This window comes from Clupea harengus, chromosome 26, assembly GCF_900700415.2.
Source record: "Clupea harengus chromosome 26, Ch_v2.0.2, whole genome shotgun sequence".
NCBI lineage: Eukaryota > Metazoa > Chordata > Actinopteri > Clupeiformes > Clupeidae > Clupea > Clupea harengus.
In genome coordinates this window covers 10,817,666-10,843,150 of record NC_045177.1, presented here as the reverse complement: position 1 = coordinate 10,843,150, position 25,485 = coordinate 10,817,666, and the positions used below count along the sequence as shown (strand labels likewise).

The 25,485-nt window shown below is 43.1% G+C and overlaps 1 protein-coding gene across 2 annotated transcripts; it reads right to left on the bottom strand.

Annotated features, from left to right (window-relative positions):
• Window positions 1–5,805: 5,805 nt before the first annotated feature.
• Window positions 5,806–17,665, bottom strand: coq7 (coenzyme Q7 homolog, ubiquinone (yeast)). Of its 2 annotated transcripts, none has more exons than XM_031564006.2 (7): window positions 17,644–17,665; window positions 9,309–9,487; window positions 9,103–9,217; window positions 8,815–8,954; window positions 8,516–8,584; window positions 7,750–7,856; window positions 5,806–7,344 (listed from the first exon to the last, which is right to left on the bottom strand). In XM_031564006.2, the coding sequence occupies exons 1-6, from the start codon at window positions 17,648–17,650 to the stop codon at window positions 7,779–7,781; spliced, it is 588 nt and encodes a 195-aa protein (XP_031419866.1). In that variant the 5' UTR covers window positions 17,651–17,665; the 3' UTR covers window positions 5,806–7,344; window positions 7,750–7,778. The 2 variants fall into 2 exon arrangements, with proteins under 2 accessions (XP_031419866.1, XP_012686670.1); XM_012831216.3 differs by lacking the exon at window positions 17,644–17,665 and adding an exon at window positions 9,641–9,867.
• Window positions 17,666–25,485: the final 7,820 nt, after the last annotated feature.

Here is a 25,485-nt window from a genome sequence, read left to right as displayed (position 1 = left end):
CACACACACACACACACACAGACACAAACACACAATCCAACGTGCACACACACATAGACGCAAACACACAATCCAACGTGCACACACACATATATACAAACACACAATCTAACGTGCACACACACACACACACACACACACACAGACACAAACACACAATCTAACGTGCACACACACACACACACATAGACACAAACACACAATCTAACGTGCACACACACACACACACACACAAACACAGGCACAAATAGACAGTAAATGTCTACTAGCACTGAGGTATTTGACAACATTGTAAAATGCACTGAATGGACATAAGAGAGTTATATTTAGTGAGCACCAGAACAACCACTCACAGATGTTGTAACATCCTGAGCAAATACAAGATATTTTGGGGTTATTGTCTCCTATAAAAGGTTCTATCTTGTTAAAGAGCTCCCAAAATGGTACATCTAAAAATATATTTATATCAACATAAAAACACGGTTTTACATGGTGACATTGTTTGCTGGATTTGATCTTTTGAGTTTAAAAGGTTCTTCATTCTTTCGCTTTCTTGAAAGCATGCAAACCCCTGTCCGCCTTCCCAGAAGTCCGCATAACAATCTGTGAAGCAGACCTTGAATATGTAAGAATATAAAACATCGCTGTAAATCTATCACTTTTTGTTTCTTCCCCCTTTTTTCACGAAACTAGCCAGAACGTTTTGAGCAAAGCATTTCAATGGCATTGCTGATATTTTTCTTTGATATCTGATGTAACTGATGATAATTTGTGTGGAGGCTGGCAGCCTGGTGCTGGGCTGTCGGATCAATAGCGAAGGTTGGCTAACGGCTCCTGCTCCCTGTGGCTCCCGTCGACGGACGGTCTGAGCCTGAAGCACCCATGTGAAGAATCACACGTGCGTAGTGTGTAAAACCTATTAAAATAAAGGCAAATATGTTAGAAACCATCATAGAACTAACACATTGCGTCAACTGCTAAAAACGGAAACAAGAATAACTGTGTCAAAATAAAAAAGAACGATGTAAAGCTAACTAGACTAGACAGTTTTGCATTTTTAAGTCATGTGCTCCAAAAAATGCCTTGTCAAGGGCACTGAATGCCCTGGTGGGCCCATCCCATCACTTTGCTTGAGAGGGCTGGTGTGTCATCGCCCCCCCCCCAGCTGAGGGCCGACAGGAACATTCATTGGCTGACGGGCATCAAAGCACGCCGTGCCTCACAGCATTGCAATGCATCAGATTTTCAATGCATCGCGGAGTAAAGAGGTCGCGACCCCCAGTGGGTGACGACTTCAGGATCAGAACGCCTGAACCAGAAACAGCCAACCTATGCAGACCAGGCAGAGCTTTTATTTCTCAGAGAGAGAGAGAGAGAGGATCAGGTCAGGCAACACAAGCTGCCCGAGCACATCTCAGGACTAACAATGCAGCAGATTCGGCCATCTTGCTTTGAATGACGGGAGATGAATTGCGTGAATCTGCCGTTGCATCACCTGAAATCTCAGCTGTCACGGGAGCTCAAGATCATTTGTCAAGCGAAGACTGCATGACTAATGGTGTGTAGAGACAGGCATGTTTATGACCTGCCTGAAGGCTGCGATCAGAAGAGAATGATAGTGTCCATAGAGGCAGGGACTCTGGGTGAGTTCAGCCCTCAATCAACAGAGCTGACAAAGTGGCTTTGAGGGATTGGTGCAAAGTGTTCGACTCCCACCGAGGAGGACCAGCAGGTGGATTGGGCACTTCAGGCCACGGCTTACCCAAAGCCAGGCACAAAGGTGGCCTACATTGTAACCTTATGCAAACCGCGAGCCCGTCACGGTGATCAATAGCCGCTGTGACATCGGTGCGATGCGAGATTCAAAGAAAAAGAACATGGTGACATTGGCAGCATGCATTTACCGACACAGAAGACTGGTATCCGGGGTAAGAACAGCTGCTTCAGTGTCTTTGTCAGACCTCATCGAAAGTCAAGGGCCTGCATCAATGTAGCATAACTGAAACACGGGCTAGCAGATAAATCCTTGTAAGGTTGGAGAAATGAGAACTTCCATCTACTCTTCCAGCACTCTGTTGTCCCCGTGGGGAGTGTGAGGCTGATGGACAGGTACCTAATTGGGCCGTTGGGGGGCCTCTCTAAATGCTTCGGTGAATACCTCCACCAACGGATCATGACAGAGAGGAGCTGCAACGTGGCCTTACAGTCATGCTGGTGTGGGGCGGCCTACCTGTCACGGCCCGTGAGTGATTGATGCCAGCGGGGTCATGATGCCACTTGCGGGGGCCCTCACATATGCCACTCCAGCTGATCACAAACACAGAGGTGCCAACCCAACTGCTGGCTCTGCCCCGATGAGGACACACACACACACACACACACACACACACACACACACACACACACACACACACAGGCACACACTGACATGAGCACACAGGGGGGGTCTGAGAGAACTGCAAACCCTTATATCATGATGTGTCTGTTCAGATCGGGTCAACTCATATGTACTTACTCCTAGTAAATTGAAAAAAATGTCAGGTTTGCTAGATATGAAATTTGAGTGTTACAGAGACCAATATCTTGACCAATATCTGGATTTCTGGAAATATCCATATTTCAAATAATATTTCACCTTTATTTTAAGGTGTGATTAAGTCCGTTTTGAGTTGCATTACAATCAGAACTACTACACAGAGCCTTTCATAATGTTCTACACACCATCTCAAAAGTTTGGTATCTGCAGTGGTCGACCTGGTTCCTCTCACCAATGGGTCACGCATACTCAACCAGGTTTTCAGAGAAGTTTCTAGATCGTCTGTCTGTCCACTGTCTATACATTTCCAGCTTGACCAAAGTTTAGATCAGTTATTGAGAGTTCTTGGAAGTGGTATCACCATGGCCGCCAAGAGCTATTCCCCTTTGAAAGGAGGTAGCCAGATTCCTGGCCAGAGGTATACTATAGATTCAGAGGTAGTGGCACTAGCAGTAGCGACAGTGGTACAGGAGGTAAAGAAGTCGTTTAGTAATCAGAAGGTTGCTAGTTCAATTCCCTGTCAAAGCGTCCTTGAGCAAGACACTGAACCCCTAATTGCTCCTGATGTGCAGTGTGCCATCAGTGTAAATGTGTATACATCCTTTTAAGTCGCTTTGGATAAAAAGCGTCTGCTAAATGTAAAAATGTAAAGCACAACCATGTGGATTTTCCTCAATGATAAGCCTAGAGGTGGTCATTCATCTGGCCTGAGTGTCAAGGAGACCTCATCTGCAAGACCTTTCACTGTCTAAATTCAAAGATCTCCAAGGCACATTGTCGCATTTCTGACTTACCACGTTACGGAAGGACAAGACACTGGCCTCTCCAATGTCACAGTAACCCCAACACTGACTAGGAGAATTTTTTTTTCTGATGAATGTTCCCTCCGACTCCCAGTAGTCAAAATGATTGAAAGTAGATGTTGACCATCTGGACGAATGAGGTTCTGTGTCCACATCATGGTGTAGGGGGCCATGTCAGGTGCTTCTGTAGGACGATGCCCCTGCTCACACCACTCGGTAACTCAATAGGGTTGTTCCGAGCACCTTTCTGACTTCCTACTTCCTCCCCCCCCCCACCTTCCCTGACCTCACCCTGAATAAAAAAACGTTGCGGGATCCTGAGGAGATGGGCCTTCTAAGGACCACGAAGGAGTGGGGTAAGATTGAGCTCGCTCTGGTACATTCCATGTCTGATTGACTGAAGGCTGTGATCAGGATGGATACACACTGAATTGATTTCACTGGAAACGCATCATCTCAGATGCCTTTTAAAAAGGGGAGAATTCACTTTTGAGACATACTGTAGTATATAGGAAATATACCAAGTGTCACTTCATCCGCTTGCTCCTGGGACAAGAGCTTCACCGTTGCCATGGATGCAGAGATTCTTGAGAGCGCATCTGAGGAAGTCGAGTGCAAAGCAGCCGTGATTAGGACTCGTTACACTTCAAACCCCACAGCATAGCTGCACTCTCAGGAAGCTGGGAAACCTTGACTGAGTAAATGAATGGCTAGCAGATGACAAGCTTATCAGGCTGGTGTTACAAAAGGGACAAATCACCAGTGAGAGACTGTATTCAGACAGTGAGCCGAGGGGAAAAAACAGAAGTCAAAACGTTTGTATAGCGAACCACCTTGACATACAGATTGGGTTTTAGACTATATACTTAGCCATAAAACAGAACACAGACTGTAGCTGCCAAGATGTGTGGCATTGGCTTTCCCTCTTTGATTGGAATTTTTATATTAAGATATCTAACATAGTTCATGAACCCCCCCCCAAAGAAACTGTAGTTGTAATAATTTGTTTCTAGTTCTTTTGTAAAGATGTGTAATAACTGTAATGATTTGAACATTACAGACCCATTTAATACTTTACCTCCTTGCACTAGGCTGACCTTGACTGTTTGCGAGTGAAAAGTTGTTGGAAGTCAGTCTTGTCCATGTGAGGAGAGTTGTAAATCACAGATGCCCGTAGAGGTGAGGTCAGCCATCCGCATCATGTGCAGGGGTGTCTCTCAACTACCAAAGCCACGTGGGGATGGCCACAGCTTAAGCTCCAGCTATGCTACCAATGCTTGCAAACCTCTGTGAACATGTTTAATAGCCCTTAAGGTACACACAAGCTAGGAGCTTGGAACAACTCAGAAACACACAACTATACACAACCACAGAAAAGGCCGTAATATTTATATTATACTTTATATTCTTTTATAGAATTTATTAGATAGAATTAATAGATAAGGTTAACACTGATTTTTTTTTTAAACATTTTCAGAACAGCAACATTAAAGCATTTATTAATCAATACCAATTTCACACCTTCCTTATCAGAATATCATTGTAATATTCTGTCAGATCTTCTATACAGACTCATAAATGTTTCATTTGAGAAGCAAGTTTGTCAGCTAAGGATAGGTCACTGCAAAATTTATCTTAACCCGGCTTTCATATCCTGAAGTGAAGAACTGAAAGTTGTCACAACTGCTGCCAAGAAACAATTTGATCTGCATCCGAAAGGTTTTATGACCTGTGTAGATTTATACGGCCAGCGCTCCTGAAATTTACTGCCGTGATTTTTCACAGAACCTGGATGATCCCGATTTCTGGTTCACTGTGTTTTTCAAATTCATGTTGCAAATTTCTTGGTCGATAAATTAGCAGATTCCTGTTAGAGGCAATTCAAGGCAAAACAGCCAAGACTTTTTCTGCCAATCTTTTGTCATTGCAAAAGTATAAAAAAATAAATAAAATTATGCAAACATTTACAAAGAAATACAGCATGTAAACATGTATCTAATTGTTTTGTCACACCACCAGCCCGCACAAACTGGCTAAGACCCCATAATTAAGCAGCCAAGTTCAGCCCCGGTTTTATGGTGTGCTGGTATGAACACTTACATAGCAACAGAGTCATCAGTCATGGTTTCATCTTAATGGTAATTTTGTCACCCAACACTGTGCCAAACATGCATTTGTTACACTTGTTGCTTTTTTTAAAGGCTTGCATCATGCTATGAAGCTGTCAACACTATTAATCTGGACCAGCAATCTCAGTGGGTCAGTTTATAGCTGCACACAGCCTCTCTGCTGTCTCACAGCTTAATGGGTCCTTATAGAAGACTAAAATCCTGGAAGTCACAAGGTATACCATCGCTTTTTTTCTGTCCATGAGCAAAGAAATGAAAAAGGTTGTCTGTCCTTAACTGTCGCAGTAGCCTCTTTGATACTGTTTGCAGACACTGTGACCTGACTAAGGAAAGAAGATACCATAACTCACAATACCTTTATTTGAAATGGACAGAGAAACATTAAGGGTGACACTTCACTTAAACTCAGTATCCATAAAGCATTATAAACACATTTATAGAATGTTTATAAAGTAATCATAATGCATCATAGCGACTGACACAAGTCTATGTAATAACTATGTATAAATATAAATGAGTGCACTCGTACAGCCTAATGATATAGTATAAACCCTACACAACTAATATTATGATAGCTTGTGTGGGGTCACATGGATATGGATTTATTAAGAGCATGTGGTAAATAAACAGCTTTGTCAACAGGTCGACATAAGGCAAGGATGTCATCAGTGCCATTATCAGGAGGTAAAAGAAGCTTTATTAAGCATTATGATACTATATATGATCGTACGCTTTATGATATAGACTTATGACAATCAATATGGAGCATCATGAATACTTTATAACCCTTTATGTGTGTTTATAATGCGTTAGGGAAGCTGGGTTGAAGTAAAGTGTCACCACATTAAGTTATTGTTGGTATCAGTTACCACCCACAGCAACAACATTCTATTTGGAACTCCTTGAGGCTGACAGAAGACTTTGAGCCAAGGGCAACTGCACATACTCACAAATTAACAGCTTGTAATCAGGAATCAGTTTATCACATAAACACATCTAATTTGGGCCATTCCCACACACCAACGGCTTGCATTAATAATACTTCTTTGATCATTAAGCACCTCTTAACGTAAAAGCGAAGAGACTGGCTCTTTCCCCATAATTTATAGACTGTTTTGCAACAGTAGTGAAAGGGGGGAGCAGTGATTTATGAGGACAATGAGTCACTGCTTATTTATATGGAGTGATGCCCACTACTTTGCTGGGCTCAAAACATCTTCATTTAGTCATATCATTCCACTTCAACATATATAACTTGTAGCAGTAAAACTCAATTAAATGGCACATAAGTCAATGAATGTGTCACTTCTCCACGTCCAAGGGGGTGTCAAGTTATGACTGGTTATGCAAGATGCTTTAAATCATCTTTTGGGTGAAAGTCCTCTGCTATGGCTTACTGGAGTGGTCCTTCCATCGGACTCTTCATTCATTTTAGTAGTTTTGTCCATCTAAGGGGTGACAGGCCTATTTCAGGCAACTGGAGCCACTCAAACACATAAGTGCAAACACACACAATCGCACACAAACTCACTCTCACACACACACACACACACACACACACACACACACACACACACACACACACACACTGCTTGCTAACTTTTAGGGTCTGGTCTGACACGTAATCCTCAGAGTTAAAAAAAAACACACGGTGTGACTTCATCCTGAGAAAAATAGCGCAGACTTGAAAGTGAGTGGCCCAGCCTCCAGGGACGCGAGGGGCTCACAGCTCAATCCATCAGCTGCGCGGGGTCTGGACGTTTACACAGCGGCGCCTTTCATCCCTACACCCTTTCACCACCTGAGGGCGCCATTTCCCAACAGCCGCCCGCACTCATGGCCAGTTCTTAGAAGGATCCTCAGGCTGCTGCTCTGTCTGGAACAGAAAGGTTCACGTCAGTTGGACCGTTGGGAGGATTTTAAGAACTGACAGAGATAAGAACATTAATGTGGATCCAGACACAACTGGTTTAGCATTTGCCAGAATCTCTGAGAACCAAAGACACAATCTGTGATGTCATGTCATTATAATCGCATAAAAGACTGGTTAGAGTCCCATTGGTTGTACCAAGCATTCCTGCCCCAGAATATTATTTTGGAATAGCTTTTGATTCACACTCTTGCCAGGTTTCAAACAATGCAACAAAGCAAATGCTTTCGTTTCTTCTTCTCAAACTAGGAGCTTATTTTTGTTTTACATCCACGAAATGGCAAAATGACCTGACTTAAATGACTTTACTGACAATGATGAAAACATAGTACATAAAGAACTAGTGCTTACCGGTGAAATGTGAAGGGCCTACAGTGATCCTAGATGCGCTCTGAAACATATATGGCTGCTTTACAGCCAACTTGAATTGCAGTCTTCAAAATTTGGTATCCAGGCAACTGAAAAAAAAACCACAAACTATTCAGAAAATAAATCATGTTTTTCTTTTCGCATTATAACCAGACTAATGAACATTGCTTTCACACGGTTTATAAAGATTTATTTATTTTAAACAATTAAGTTTTCAACTATGAATAAGCAAAAACACACACCAAAATGTTTTACTCATAGCATGCTTTATACTTCAGACTTTGAATGAGCTTTGAATAAGCAAACACACACACCAAATTGTTTGAATTAAAACAGGCTATATACATATACTTCAGATATAATGTATCAAAACATACCACAAACTACAAAAGGCATTTCCAACACAATCACTCTTCCATTACCTTTTAGCATTGTTATCATGTACCATGAAATACAGTCACAAAGCATCAAGGCTCGCGGACTGGGGATTTAACCATATGGAGAGTTAATACAAAGTTTGTTTCGTCTTTCCATGTTTTACTTTATATAATACATTACAGGACTGTCCCCAAAGCTAACTGGTATTTTAGATTTTTTTCCCATTTCTTGATGACCACTACTGGTGTAGAGGGTTTTTATGTTGGTGTGTCATCTCTTTATGTCTTGCAGCATGGTAAGATAGCATGGCTACATCCATACAAACACTCATTCATAGATGCACACATACATCAAATAAAATAGAACTTACAGATTCTGCCTCTTGGTCCAGACCTGTGTCGTGATGTTCCATTTCTTCATCGCGAAACTGCTTAATTATCTATTTATGGGGGAAAAACAGAGTTCAGTAAAAACACTATAAAACAATTTGACTTACCAGGTATAATATAATTTAAAATGTGTAAGTCTCATAATAATATAATAATATAATATAATAATAATAATACAACTATCCATGGGTAGATTTGGGGGTATGTCATATTCAAAGGTTCAGGTTGGCTCCTGTGTTAGTCACCAAGCGCCACACCTGCTGTAGTGACTCTTGCATACCTGTAAGAGCTCTCTGTACCTCTCAGGGTCCAGCTCCATGAGGGCCCTTATCTGGCTGTTATAGTGTTCAGAGATGCTCTCCTCCACGGCCACAGTACAGGCCATGGCCCCAGCCTTTCCCAGCAGTGCAGTGGAAGCCCCTGGTGTTGGACAGAATTAAATGTTTTCAAAATACCTAGTTGACGATGACAGTGATTTTTTTTTTAATAGACTTATTAAATGTCTTAGTACTCTCCAGTTAAAACAGCAGTGCAATGTTCATTGTACTAATTGTGTCCTGTGAATTACCAAGCATGAATCCAGCGATATTCCAGAAGGGTAGTAGTGCTGTTGGTCGTACCCGGTTCTCAGCCAAGATTTCATTGAATTTTTTAAGATGTTCTTTTTCTTGATCCCACATGTGCTGAAAATTAATGTATAATAAATCATTTCTGATTGATCTAATGTTATGGTGCAAGTATGGTACTATTAAAACAACACTCTACACGAAATACCTGAATAAGGGGTCCGGATTGACTCCTTCCCAACACTGCCATCTGCCCAGCATATATGCGGTTTGCACCATATTCACCTGCGTGGTCAACCCGCAGCATTGCATCTAGCAACGCTTTCTCCTTGCTGTTCTTAGGAGGCGGAATTACTGCATAGCCTCTGGTATTTCGCGGTAAGCGTCCTGTTTGATACAAAGACCACGGGTCAGTCTGACTCACTGACGGAACCAAATACTTTCAGAAGAATACTGTTTACATGTAGCATCTATTCTGGGTATAAAAACAGACTAGCATTAACTGGTGCTAATGTTAGCTTGCTAAAGACATTTCGTTACCTGTTAATTTGGAAGGACTTATTCCTTTGCACAGCGGGCGGAACAAAATGGCAGCTAAGGTGAACCCACGCATATTAACAAAAATTAACACAAACACCAAACAGCCCTCAAAAAAGACAGCAAAGTAGTGTTACAGCAGTCATGACATTTGGCAGATCTGCACAGGGCATGCACGTACACAAACGGGGCGCACTTGAATGACGTCACTAGACAATCACAACACAGTTTATGTTGTTGTAGTAACTTAACATAATTATGAGATCGACCCATTCGAAGTATTAAAAATCCTAACCCTAGACCAAAACAAAAGGACAAAAAAAACCCGGCAGAGTCGTGTTGCCTGTAATCATGTTGAATATACGTTCCTTGCACAACCATAGGTGGCGTCACAGGACCAAACAAGCTAAATGTTTTGAATAGGCATACTTCGCATATGTCCCTCAAATGACTTTATCTTGTAGGCCCACTAACGACTTTATTCTTATCAGACATTATTATGATTATGAAGACAAAATAATTGGCTCAGACACTGACAATAATATAAAATGCACATAGCCACTACAAATACAAGTTTGTTGTAAATATAAGTAAAATAAAAGTTTTACATTAAAATCTAAATTTGAAAGAAATCCACAGCACTTAGGCTACTACTCGGAATTATTTATCAGCAATTTGGTGAAAAATGGCACCTACAGTGCATTCAGTGTATACAGATCCCTTCGCTTTTTTTCACAATTTGTTATGTTGCAGCCTTATGGTAACATCATTTAAATGCAATTTTCCTCATCAATCAACACTTAATAACTCATAATGACTGTTTACAATTGTATTTAAAAGGAAAAACTGAACCTCCCATTTCTCTTGATCGTCCTTGAGATGTTTCTACACCTCGATTGGAGTCTACCTGTGGTCAATTCAATTGATTTCACACACCTGTCTCACAGCTTACAATGCATATCAGAGCAAAAACCAAGCCATGATGTCAAAGGGACTGTCTTAGAGACAGAATTGTGTTGAGGCACAGCTCTGGGGAAGGCAACAAATGAGTAGGATTGAGTGGATGCTCATATTCAGTACCCTCTGGATGCTATCCCTCATCTTCAGTACCCTCTGTAAGTGGATGCTATACCTCATCTTCAGTACCCTCTGTAAGTGGATGCTATACCTCATCTTCAGTACCCTCTGTAAGTGGATGCTATACCTCATCTTCAGTACCCTCTGGACAGTGGATGCTATACCTCATCTTCAGTACCCTCTGGACAGTGGATGCTATACCTCATCTTCAGTACCGTCTGTAAGTGGATGCTATACCTCATCTTCAGTACCCTCTGGACAGTGGATGCTATACCACAGCACCTCAGGAATGACAGGTATTTGATATATGGGGCGACAGTGGTACAGTGGTAGAGAAGTCGTTTAGTAATCAGAAGGTTGCTAGTTCGATTCCCTGTCGAAGCGTCCTTGAGCAAGACACTGAACCCCTAATTGCTCCTGATGTGCAGTGTGCCATCAGTGTAAATGTAAAATGTGTATACATTGTAAGTCGCACATATGTAAGTCGCTTTGGATAAAAGCGTCTGCTAAATGACTAAATGTAAATGTATACCTCATCCCCAAAAAAAAAACAGCTTCCTAAGAGCACAGAGGCCTCCAAATTCCTAAATGGAAGTAGTTTGGAACCACCAAGATTCTAGATAAAGCCTCCCAGACAAACTTGGCAATCAGGGGAGAAGGGCCTTGGTAAGAGAGGTGACCAAGAACCTGATTGTCACTGGCTGATCTTTCCAGAAGGTTGACCTTCTGGCTGATCTTTCCAGAAGGTTGACCTTCTGGCTGATCTTTCCAGAAGGTTGACCTTCTGGCTGATCCTTCCAGAAGGTTGACCTTCTGGCTGATCTTTCCAGAAGGTTGACCTTCTGGCTGATCCTTCCAGAAGGTCAACCATCACTGCAACACTCCAAACTCTGCTTCATGGCAGAAGCCGGCCTGTAGCGAAAGACACTTTGATAGTTTGCAAAAAAAAGCACTCAAAAGACTGAGATACAAGATTGAACAGTTTGGCCTCAATTCTAGGCATCATGTCTGGCTCATCACCTTCCCAGTATCATCCCAACTGTGAAGCACGGTGGTGCTGGCAGCATCATGCTGTTGGGGGGGGGGGGGGGGGGGGTTCAGCGGTTGAGACTGGGTGACTGGTCAGGGTTGAGGACTGAAGACTGAAGCAAAGAACGGAGCAAAGTACAGAGATATCCTGAAGGAAAACCTGGTCCAGAGGACCTCAGACTGGGCCGATGGTTCACCTTCCAACAGTATCAAGAGGCAGTGGCTTAGGGACAACTGTGTATGTCCTTGAGTGGCCCAGCCAGAGTTCTGACTTGAAACCAACCAATCAAAATCTCTGGAGAGACCTGAAAATGGCTGTCCACCGACGGTCCCCATCCAACCTGACAGACCTTGAGGGCATCTGCAGAGAAGAATGGCAGAAAATCCCCAAATCCAGATGGGCAAAGCTTGGCATACCCAAGAAGAAGACTCAAGGCTGTAATCGTTGCTAAAGGGTCTGAATATTTATGTAAAAATCAGTTTTTCCTTTTTAATAAATTAGCAAAAATGTCTAATCGTGTTTTCCGTTTGTCATTATGGGGTGTGGAGGGGCAAAATTAATTGGTGAAATGAAACATAACAAAATGTGAAGGGACTGAATACTTTCTGAATGCGCTGTACATAGAATTATTGTTATTTTATGAGTGCCTATTTGTTTAATTGTCCTAATAAATACTAAACTAACTTGAGAGTTGACCTGGTCACAACAAAACGGGAGTATATCAAGTATATATTAAGATAGGAGAAGCACAGGAAGTAAGGAACAGGTTTGTGGTTTGCGTCTGAGCCAGTTTTCCAGCTCATCCGATGATGCATTTAATGTGGACGGGTGTAAGGAAATACCAGACATATTTCACACCTGTGAAAGAAATCTGCTCAGACCTCATAGGCGTAGCAGGAGCTGAATGCTATGGATCTGTGATGGCAGTGAACAAACATGGGGAGGGTGTTGAAAATGGGGGTGGCTCTGAGAGGAGGTGGCAGGATGGGGTGATGGATGGGGGGGGGGGGGGGGGACGTCACATGGCTGGGGGGTTCAGGTGCATGAGGTTTTCACATGGGTGTGGAGCTTTGGTCTCAGACAGACCTCCCAGACACACCGATCCACGTGGTGTGCGTTTGGGAAAACCTCTGAACCCATCTACAGGAAAGGAGGGAGACTGAAAGGGTTTCATACACAGATTAGTTTGAAGTTGTCCTGTGAGCTCTTAAGGCTTTGGTGCGACACGCCAATCTCAAGCATACACTACTTTTCTTGGCAGAAAGGGTTCCAAAAAGGTTCATAATTGAAAACTGCTGGAAAGCTGAAAGCCAAACGAGCCTGTGTGTATGTGTGTATGTGCAAACATTAACTCTCTGGGGATGGAACTGCCCTGCACTTCTGATCTTCAGCATTTTGATGGCTATTACCTGTTAAGGGGAAGTGGTGCCTCAGCCAACAACAGAGCTCTGCAGCATCACCTGAACAAAACCTATTCCATCAAACAACTCACTAGGTGTTTTATTCTTTACACACACACACACACACACACACACACTGTCCTGTCACAGCTCACACACACACACACACACACACTGTCCTGTCACAGCTCACACACACACACACACACACACACACACACACATTCCATCAAACAACTCACTTCATAACATCCTGGCATTAATAGGCGTTTTATTCTTACAGGCTTTCTGATGAGAATTTAAGGGAACTGGTAAGAAATGTGTGTGTGTGTGTGTGTGTGAGAGAGAGAGAAAGGGAGAGAGAGAAAGGGAGAGAGAGAGAGAGAGAGGAGAGAGAGAGAGAGACAGGGTCAGGCAGGCAGACAGACAGAGAGTGACTGAGAGCGAGATGCGTTTGGTTTGTTTTTCCTCTGTTTTACTGGCGAGTTGGAGAGTGAGTGAAGCAGGCCGCGGTGTTGAAGTGAGACAATACACACTGCTCCGCTGCGGGGCCCTGGTCAGACGCTGCATAGCTGTGGTGGAGCTCAGGCAAAGAGCCTGCGGCTAATGTGAGTCAATATGTCTGCCCAAGGAAGGGAGACATGACAGGTCTTGCCTTGAACTACCACACCAAGGGACCCAGTGTTTAGGCCTTCAAACTGTGTAAAATACTGTACATGCACACCATGAAGGGCAGCCCAGGCGTCTCGTCAGGCATTCACTTTCTCCACGTTGTGACTAATAGACCATACGCATTGTTTTTAGATGACGTTGATGCTAGTGTGGTTTTGCAGAGCGTAAGCATTCACAATGAGGGCACAATAAATATGCCCATTAATGAAGGTTTCCTGACCTCAAGTCAACTAAATGAAGTTTGTTGATGTTTTTCATAGCAGATTTACTTCAGGTAAATTAAATGGCTCGTAACTTCCATTGTTTTTCTTGATTTCAGCAGTATCAGTCAAGTTTCTATTTGGTTATAACCTACTCATATTTGTGCAGTCATTGTTACACATACATTATATATTGTCATACATTACTTTTGATTTTGATACATTGATTGCATCCTTTCACATATAAAGATAAAAAATACTGTTCATATATACATATATATATATATATATATAGCTGACAAGCTGGAAAAGTCCCTGTCTTTACATAAAAGATGGATACCTATGTGTCTAAGTTCAATGTGCCTGTGTGTGTGTGTGTGTGTGTGTGTGTGTGTGTGTGTGTGTGTGTGTGTGTGTGTGTGTGTGTGTGTGTGTGTGTGTGTGTGTGTGTGTGTGTGTGTGTGTGTGTGGAACTAATTTGGACAATAGGTAGGGCTGGTATATACCAGCCTCATCCACAGAAAGTCCCTATCTAATAAAGGAGAGGTCTTTTTGTTGCAACAGTCCTGGCAAAATCACAGAGAATGAGAAAAAAGAAAAGTAGGTCGCAATTGGGTTATGCAACATTGGTACAGTATCCAAACCCATCCAAGCACTTTCCATTTTTTAATTGCTTTAGTGGTATCCCTTTTGGAAAAGACAAGTTGCCTTGTAAAAAAAGACAGAAAACAATTCAATTTCTGACTTAAATTTGTAAAGTCTCTCCAAAGCCACCCAACCCTTTTTATAGCTGCCTATATAAGACCAGGCCAGAGAGCGCCTTTACTGGCATTGCTGAAGTGTTTACACTCGAAAAAGGACCTCTCTTGATTCTCAGACCTTGTTAAACTGCTCAAAACAGTCTGCAGAGAAAGGCACTGTGGATTCAGAGTGAGCCTGTCTGATGTGTGATAGGCTAATCTGCCCTTGCATGTCTGATTGCACTCCTCTAAAGGTGTATTTCTGCAGGAGGTGAAAGGGGGGGGGGGGGGGTACAGAGAGCCTCCCATTCGTCTGTGCATGTGCTTCTGCCTGTGGTTCTCCCAAGGCACAGCTAATGATTTTCATGTCGAGACAAATCTGCCCGAACTGATTTCTCAACGTGCCAAGTGAGCGATGCCACCCATTAGTGAGAGTACGAGAGAGGAAAACATTCATTATCATGTTGTTTCGCTGTGGAGCTGCTCTCCTTACAAAAACAAGTAAACAAAGTTGAACTCTCTTGCCATGAATGCAGAAACACTGACTCACAAGAACAGTGGGAAATGTGCAATAGACTGTTCTCATGAAAACCCAAACTGAACAACCTCCAGTTCTTCAGTTCTTCAAGTAGTTCTATTCCAAAACTAGCATGTTTTAACTACATAAAAGGCATGCAAAACCTTGCAAACACCACCAACTGCCCAGTTGGCACTGATTGAAGCTTGCCAACACACTGACTGGTGTCTTTTGGCAGTATAGCTGGCATCCTGTCATCCTGTGAAAGCATTTCTTCCGATTTTGCAGGGTGTTCCAGCCTGGAACACATAACTACATGGTGCATATCCTGGATGGCTAGTGGGAAAGACTCAGGTGTTTATCTGTATATGATATCAAAATGAATTTCAGGATGGTACCAAAACTAGTTGCCTATAAAACCATACATCAAAAAGTGTCACATTTTTGCATAGTGTTGCTTTAAGTGTGAAATAATCAGAAGACCACATCAGTAAATGATATTCCAGAAGCCAGAATAAGGTGATTACATTCCTTAACTTTTTTGTTTATTTTATTTCCCTTCCACTATATGGTCTTCCATGCATTAATGTCCAAGAGAGATTAAGACTACATATTCTGTGATGCTGCTGGAACCCAGGTCACATTTGATTCCCAGACAACCAGACAGGCTATTGATGTATCGACTCGTCATCAATGAGCTGGTAGACAGCAGAGCAAAGGGCCAAGAGTGCAGCTGTGCAGCCGTGACTCTTCCGGAGAGCAACAAGGAAACCAAGTCTTTATCAAAGCTATCATTTACCTAGCCATCCGCTGGCCCACAGGGTGTGGTCCTGATGCCTGGGCCCTTACCCGCCACATTCCCCTCCCGCCCTGCGCTGGAAGCCATGTCTGAGGCTGTTAAACAGTGGCCAACCAATGGCTTACTGACAACCAAAGGCATACAAAGCCACAGTGAACACAGACCGGTTAGGGAGCCGTTAGCGTGCCGCGCAGGGCTTTGGCACGTGCTGTAATAAGGTGCCTTGGCTACGCAGAATATAACGTGACAACAACATAACATTAATTATGTATGTCCATATGTTATGCTTTTAGTATCAATATAGCATACTGTCAGAGACCAGACATAACTGAAAAGTGTTGTTTGCAGTTTTGCACATCAAAAATGTAACACTAAAAGATGTTCCCCAATATTCCTTTTTATGTAATGTGTCTTGTATAATAGTTTCAGAGGTTCATAAAACTATTTTTACATTTTTCAGAAGTAAAAAGCACAGCAATATTAGTAAACTCTTGTACTCACACCTTTCGAATAACATCATCATTGTTTGTTTCAAAGCATTATTATGTAATGCAATAACAAACTTCAGCTTTTACATGAGTGTATACCCTAACTCATCAGAAAGGGATCAGACAGGCTGTCCATGATGAAGGGCATCAGCAGAGGGGAGGCTGCGCTGTGACTGTGCAGAGATCAGTGGGAGGTGGGCAGGACAATGCGTTTCAGGCGCTATACAAAAACACATTTATGAAAACACTCCTTTCTGTTTAGGGTCCTGCGCCACTTGTTGGGTGTATAATTGTTGTGTTTACATGTCGCTTTTTTGCTGTTTTTCTTGGGGAACTATTTCAGCGGTCATATGGGAAACATCTGGGCTGTCTCCCATCCAGGAAGTGAGAGAGACCGGAGTCACAACCAACCACCGTGGATAAAATGGATTCGCTCCCATCAACAACAACAACTTACTAAAAGAACAATATATCAAATACCTGTCATTTCTGAGGTGCTGTGACAACTGTTTCACAAGATTCAAACCGCTTGCAATCTGTCAACATGATGACATCACTGTATTACTGGACTATACTTCCCTTATAGTATACAGTATGTCAACCAAGAACCTATAAACTGGTAAACACATCTTTGTAGAGCTGTGTCAACAAGTGCTAAATTCATTTGTGTCTGCTCGAGTTCTGAAAAAGCTGACTGTTTCACGCAGAAGCAAGTGCTAGGTATGGCTATTCAACAAAATAAGTGCAGAGATAATATATCACACAATAAACGTTTGTGATCAGAGATGTCTCCTCCCTAGGTAGACAGAACTTCAGGGTCTTTTCAATCTGTCCGTGTCTATTCAGCACTCTTACTGGCTTAAGCATTCACAGTATACGTGCAAAAAAAAACATTGATCACAGAGACATACCGAAACATTCGATCTGCTGTGATTAGCATCACAAGCGTTAGCATGCCTGTCTGACTAAGACACCAGAAATGACAGAATAACAACTCAAAAAGGATTTAACACTCGACAAGCGCCTCCTGCCAAGTTTGCGGCTGTGGAGTGGTGTTAATAAATGTCTCTGTAGTCAACTTACCCCTCATTCCTCTCAACTATTTATAGCCAAGGAACCAAGGAATAAAAATAAGCTCTGTTTATGTAGTGTATGTCCACTCACCACCGTTTAGGTCATAAATGAGCCCATGTACGTCAGGGGGCTCCAGTGAGTGGGAGGTGTCCTGTATTAGATTAGAGCACAGGCACCAGGCTCCTCGGGCAAACAGTCTGCTGCCGCTCGGCCTCGTGGATTTCCACAAACATCTATTTTGGATGGAAGACGCCTGGTTTTAGTTAGTAAAAAAGCCACAGCATCCTATTAAGTACTGTTAAATGTAATTGAACAATGTTTATGCAAAGTGCCGCCTCAGCTGAACTTATGATTCTCAGCTCTCTTATGTACACAAGTAGGCTAAGCAATATTATGTATTTATGTATGTATGTATGTACTGTATGTGTGTACATTATGTTTAATGCCAATGTTCAATGTCTAGCAAAGCATATTGATCATCTTCCGGTGTATACTGTGGTATTGAGTTATTCCTGACTTCAACGGAATGCTGGTGTGCATCTTTCTCTCTGAGAGAAAAACACCAAAAACATGTATACAACAGAGCTTAAGGTTTGAGTTTACTATTGAACATTCCAATCCGTTGTGAAAGTTTTATTTTCAGTTGCTACATAAATGGAATGCCAAGGAATTTGAATGAAAGCAGAGAAAATTAAAAATCACATTTAGCTCCTCGAAAAAGACACAAAAGTGGTCTTCCAGGTAGAATCCTATACTCTCATATCTCCACTGTAACACACACACACACACACACACAAACACACACACACACACACACACAGACACACACACACACACACACACACACACACACACACACACACACACACACACACACACACACACACACACACACACACACACACACACACACACACACAGATACTACATTAAGCTGTTTTTCATAATCACATGGTTTCATTGGACAATACTGTCAGTAGTAGCATTTTTAGGATTTTTAGGACACAGTTTTTCAGCTCATACCTTCGCACAGGTCTGAATGGAAGCAGGGCTAACTCTATTGTGTTCCGTTACATCACTGAGTGTCTGTGGCAGGACGGGGGCCAACCCCCTCACAGGAAAGAACACAGAAAAATATGTATCAGTTCCTGGAAATTATGATGAAAGTTTTTCTAGATGACACGGTGCACTGGACCACGTGCTCAGAGATGTCACTGCTGGAGTAATAAATCACATCGCCATGGCGATGCATCCGCCACTCCTAATGACACAGTGGGAGGGCTGTGTGGCACATTAAATGCCGCTAGAGTTTTTTGCCACGCTCTAATTAGACGACCCCGTTCAGACGCTAAATGTATCCTGGAGGCTGCTGCGTCACGGTCTCCGGGGAGAGGAAACACCTCAGCAGAGGGCCTACCAGACAGAGATCCTCCAGAGCACTTCCACAAGCACTGTCACTGTCTGCTATGATCGGCCCTGATGGTTTCTCCCCGGCTCTTATCACAACAGGCGTGCCCTCTCATCACCTCTCTCTAACTGCACGCTGGGTTTCTCATCACAAGGCTGACAGTGTGGTCTATGACCCAGTGGAGGTTATACTGCCTAAAGACAGCTTAGGGAAAATTAAGTGGGAGCAACGGCTTCCCTGTCTACAGTTCCACGATGGCCGTGGTGCAAGGCACAGTCAAAAACACGTCATGAAGCACAGTGCTAAAAAACACCATTATAGCATGACAGGAAATAACATGTCAGATGCTTGCTATTTTCAGTGCTTCCCTACAGGAGCGGTTATTACTCATGACAAAGATTTCTGTGACGTATTTTATAGCCATTTTCATTGTTTGAAATGGTTTGTGATATTTTATTAGCGTTTGAAAGGCCAAATGTTAGAATAGGCTGTAAGGGATATCGTGCTAACACAAGATGTTCAAGTTTGAATCTCCTACCAGGGACTATTTTGGTAATTTATGTATTTTAATGTGAAATTCTTTTGTTGGGAGGGATTTTGTTCCACCATTTCTTGATTCTTAAACCAAGTTAAAGTTACCAAGTTAATTCAATTTTTATATCCATTTACATTCCACAACATTTCAGATTCAACATTCCAATTCCGTTTGACATTCTAATTCTGTACGATTAGCCCTTTCCTATTTCATGTTTTGAAAAGTCCATTATATTTGAGGACTGGAGGCGGTTTTGGAGGAAATTTATGCTAGTTTTCCATCATTGTTCTTCTTTTGACTGCAAGTATGGTTTGGTCATCTTATGTTTGAGACTTGTTCTGCCTTAATTAAGAAGACAGCATATTTCTACAGTCTCTCTCTCTCTCTCTCTCTCTCTCTCTCGCTCTCTCTCTCTCTCTGGTCTCAGTCTTCAGTCCAAACAAACATCTTTTAACATGCTTCTGTCACAGAACTAAAATCCAATAAGCACTGTAATAAGGACAATCACCATGGGCTTTAGACTGGTTTAATCTGTAATTGAACTCTTCTGAGGACAGAAAGATCTGTGGCTGAGAAAAGGCTCCAGAGATCAGAGCCATCTGCAGGAATCATTGAGGTCAGTTTTGAATTTGGTTAAAGGTTAATTAATATTCATTCGACTTCAACCTGATGAATTGATTGGTTGGTTTCGCTAAATTTGTGGGCATGCCAATTGTTCGGGAGTTTTTCTTTTTTCTTTTCCAACTTGTGGTTGCCTGGTTTTGAGTAACAGTCTAAAGCTAGCTTTAACATCAACACGGTTCCGCAGTTTGACTGACCACAGTAATGCGAAAACCTTAACAGAAATGCAGTAGGTCAAAGGTATAATGCTGTCGGCTAGCAAGCTAAATGATTTCATAAGTATCACTATAGGTTTGTCTGTCTCGCCACTCGGCAGTGATCTTGGTAATGACCCCGGGCAGCCATTTTGGGCAAACAAAATCATGAAAACATTTATATGGTTGAACGATATCTAGGTGATCTTTAGTATCTCTATCAACACTGATTGAATATGTTATATTAACTTAGTCGAGGCAGACAGACACCTGCAGGTCTTCATTTAAGCACTCAAGCTTTGGAGATATGTTAACTGATTTTGCTAATAGGCCTACAGGATAGCTAAGCTTACTTGTTGTTTTCTACAGCGACTCACTGATAGAATCACTATACCTTGTCATAGTCACCTTAACAGTGTTATTCGTTATTACAACCCTCAAATGAGGGCCTTGAATATGTGACGTGTGTTTCCTATGCAACATCTCAGTAAACGGCAATACAAGAGTGCTGCTGTGTGTGATGTAATCAGGGAACCACCAATATTGCACCACGGCGTGCTGTCTGCCGCGGCGGTAAGATACCGGCACAGCCAGGTGGCAAATAGCTCAGGTGTGTGTGTCTAGCAGCAGGCTGTGAGACTTGTCGTGACAGTGGATCAGACGTCCCTCACGTCTGAGTTCTTGTCTGAGCCTCTGACATGCATCCTCTCACACCTCTCCCCTGGATCAGAGCAGGAGAGGAGGCTGCAGACGAGGGAGGAGGCAGGAGGGGAGAAGGGGACGAGACGGGCCGGAGAAGGAGGAGGAGGAGGAGCACAACTCATAACTGCCGGCGTCGGCCGAGACATCTGAATGTGTTTTACTCCCCCTTGGATAGACGCCGCAACTCATTAGCCACACAAAAAACAGGGGGGGGGGGGGAGGGATACTTTCTGTACTTTTTCTAACCCCCTTTTTCTTAAGAGGTTTGGCACCCCTCCTGCTGCGGGTGTTTCTATATTTGTCCCATGTTTGAGCGCAAGGGCCTGAAAGTGACACCATTATTTTGACTAGACTGTTTTCCCTTCTGTGAGAGGCCAGGGATAGTGGAGGTGCTCTTGTCTGGTTAACCACACGATTGAGCAGCATCTCTCTCCCCTCGCCATCCCTCTCTCTCTCTCTCTCTCTCTCTCTCTCCCTCCCCATCTCTCTCTCTCTCTCTCTCTCTCTCTCTCTCTCTCCCCTCCCCATCTCTCTCTCTCTCTCTCTCTCGCTCTCTCTCTCTCTCTCTCTCTCTCTCTCTCCCCTCCCCATCCCTCTCTCTCTCTCTCTCTCTCTCTCTCTCTCTCTCGCTTTCCCCTTCCTCCCAGGCTGGCAGCTCCACGGACAGACTCCCTGCCAGACCCTCAGTGTGTCTGCAGGTGGCCCTCCACGAGCAACAGACCGCCCCTGTGTGTCCCTCCAGGGCCGCTCCCCCTCAGACGGCACAAACACTCTCTGGACCTGCTGCTGAATGACCCGCATTCTGTTTTTCTCAAGGCAGACTGCAATTATGCACCCCACATGGTGACCTGTATGAGACCGAGAAAGCATCAAAGGTTCAGTGCCAAAACCTCTAACTGTGAGCCTTTTCACTGCCGGGCCAAGTCTAGAGAGCTACAGACAGAGCAGTTTATTTTGGAAAGTGGTTTTGGAGAGGTACTCTTCTTCGTTTTCCCAAATCTATGGTGCACAAAATTCTGGGGGGCTTTTCTACGCCAACTGATGGCATTTTCTTACTCATAGATCCCACATACCAGACATTTAAGGTATAAAAAGGGGGTGGAAAAACCTAATGTACATTGTGTACGTGTGCAATGTGGTGTCCAGGACATAATAGCTCTGCCCATATAGCTCTGCCACCGCTGCTAATTACCAGTGGGATTCTTCCACCAGATGTTGATTAGTGAGGACAAACAGACTAGCCACAATGATTCAAGTTCCTTGGGTAAATGTGTCTGTAAACACATATGCTCTGAGCGCTGGCTGGCGTAACGTGTTTGGTCTCACAAGTATCAATTCTGAGCGATTGCCAGATTTAAAATAAACAACAGGTCCGCTGTACCAGGTTGAGGCCCCCAAGTTGTGGTGGCCTTGTTATTGCCAGGTCTCGGTGTGTGGCAGCTCCTCACCAGGCCCAAGGGTACGGACGGTTTCGGACCATTTCCTCCTCCAAAAGCAAGTCTTCTCCACCCCTGACGAGAGACATAATACTGTTGTCATATTGTTGTTTGGATCCTGTCTAAGTGAAAACCTCTGGATTTAGGTTTGACCACAGCAAATGCATCTATTTATCTTGCTGTTTAGTATTGCTGTCAGGATAATGCTATGTTTCCCATGGGAGGCTGATTGCACCACTCTACAGGAACACTATTCTGTATATAGATGTGCCGTATAGCATAGGGACATTCTGTCCAAGACCGACGTAAGTTAACATATTGAAAGGCACCAGTCCAGTGTCCATACCTCTCATGGTACAGAGACACCTCAGTAAATAATGAGAGAATGAACCTCAACTCAACTACAAACGTTCCCTTATTATTTACCTGGCCATGATTGACAAAGATTGCTGACAGGTTTGCCTTCAAAGACTAACGCTCAGAAAGAGAGCTATGATGTAAAGGATGCTCTTTCAGACTACTGAAACCGTTACAAATTCTTTCATTATTTGATAAACGTACAAGACTGAACTCTTGTCTGTGCATAATATTGTTTACAGTAGTCTTCATGGGCCAAAAACGATCAGGTCCTACTGAGGTCCTTTGATGAGCCTCTAGGGCCCAACACACAGGAAAACCGTCCTGACTGACAAAGACTTGCATAGTGATAATACATTTAAATACCAACATTTAGTTATGAAAGCATGATCAGCATTCATTATGATCATATGATCATTCACTCTGGTTTTATTTTGTTATGCTGTAGTTTTCAGGGTGTAGCCAGGGTGTCGCCTCCCTAGTGGCCAACTAGAGAGTATAACAACAATACAATCATTATTTCATCAGGCCAAACAGTGTCAAACCCAGTATCTGGACATGGTGTTATTTAACCCTTTCTCTTAAGATAAGATTGTATTCATTATTTAACTGACACATACTTATTTGACATAGTCTCTCTATCTCTAAATTAGGGGTGTGTATAATTTTGGTTAGTCAGACTGCTTTGAGTTTCCACTAGAGTCAAGTCAAAGTCAAGTCAAAGTGTTTATTGTCGCATGCACCAAATTACTTCAGCGCAGCGAAATTCTTGTGACTTGGCAGGCAACATCTACGCAGTAGACGGCATACAAGATTAAAAAAATAACATATAACAAAAAACAACATATAACATTATAATATATAACATATTACAAGTAGCAACAATAAAAAAAAGAAGGGCTAGCAGCAGTGTACAGGGTGAAGAAGTGAGGAATATTAAACTAAATAAAAAATATGTGCATATATATGTAGTAAGTGTAGTCGTATGAGTGGGGGAGCAGAAAGTAGATGGTGATGACGACTGTTCAGTGGGTCAATGTTGCTGATTCAGAAGCCTTACAGCCTGGGGAAAAAAGCTGTTTGTGAGTCTGGTAGTCCGTGCTCGGATGCTCCGGTAACGTCTACCAGACGGCAGCAGTTTGAGTATTCCATAGCCTGGGTGGCTGTGGTCCTTTACAATGTTCCGTGCTTTTCTCAGGCATCTAGTGTTATAGATGCCTTGCACGGAAGGGAGATGGCCGCCACTATGAAAAGCATTTTTAGTGGTCTTACATGGCCAGTGCTTTTCCTTTAAAACAACATGAAAACTAGCAGATCATAAACATGTTTGACCTCAGAGAACATCAGAAGATCAGAGACATCAGAAACACATCTGGATGATCCATTCCAACATGTAAACATGAGTCACAGAGCATCAGCTAAGCATGTTGTACGTTAGATAGCAGATGCAACCCAAACCACATCACTATCACTCTCAGCCGGGGCGGGTCTATCTTATCTCTTCACTCACAGAGGAGCCTTTTGGGTCACACCTGACGAACTTCGGGGGTGCTGCGTAGTCTGGGTCACAACTGACGAACATCGGGGGTGCTGCGTAGTCTGGGTCCCAACATCCAGATCAACCCTGGGTCACGGGATTTCCCCCAACACCGAGACAGTGCACCACAGTGCAAATCCTCGACAGAAACTTGTGATAATAATTCAGCCCACTGTCTGTCTGTCTGAGCTCTCCAGCCTCATACTGTAACGGCTGCAATAATACTGTACACCACTCGACATGACAGAAAAACGAACTGCATATTGTGGCTGAAATAAAAAAGAAACAGAGAGCGGTGCTGAAACAGACCTGTTTCTCACTAAGTTACAGAGAAATAATAATATTTGCCTCCAGGCCTCACATGGTTGCACACGGGTACCGTGGGTCGTCTCTGCAGTGTTCTTTCCATGCCTCAGCTGTGGCTCTGGCGTGGGTCGGTGTAATACTTTCCGCCAACGTGCTTGTCTTTCCCAGGCCTCTGACCCTTGATGACTGGCATGTGTGTGTCTGGTGGAGTATTACCTCATAGACAGAGTCATACAGACATTATTTTAGTTCTTTTATTATTTAGGTGTACAACCGTGTTTTTGCGGAGGCAAGGACGATTTAAGTTGGCTGGCTGCTTTTGTCACCTGTAGAATACTACATCAGTCCTCTCATCCATTTCTCTCACTTGTACCCCTTACACATGGGCTCCACACACACACACACACACACACACACACACACACACACACACACACACACACACACACACACACACACACACACACACACACACACACACACACACACACTCACACACACACACACACACACACACACACACACACTCACACACACACACACACACACACACACACTCACACACACACACACACACACACACACACACACACACACACACACACACACACTCACACACACACACACACACACGCACACACACAGACGCATACACACACGCACACACACACACACACACACACACACACAGACAGATACATTCCCTGTATAGAATCCAACACCCTCAAGACACAACGCAGGTATCCACTGATTTT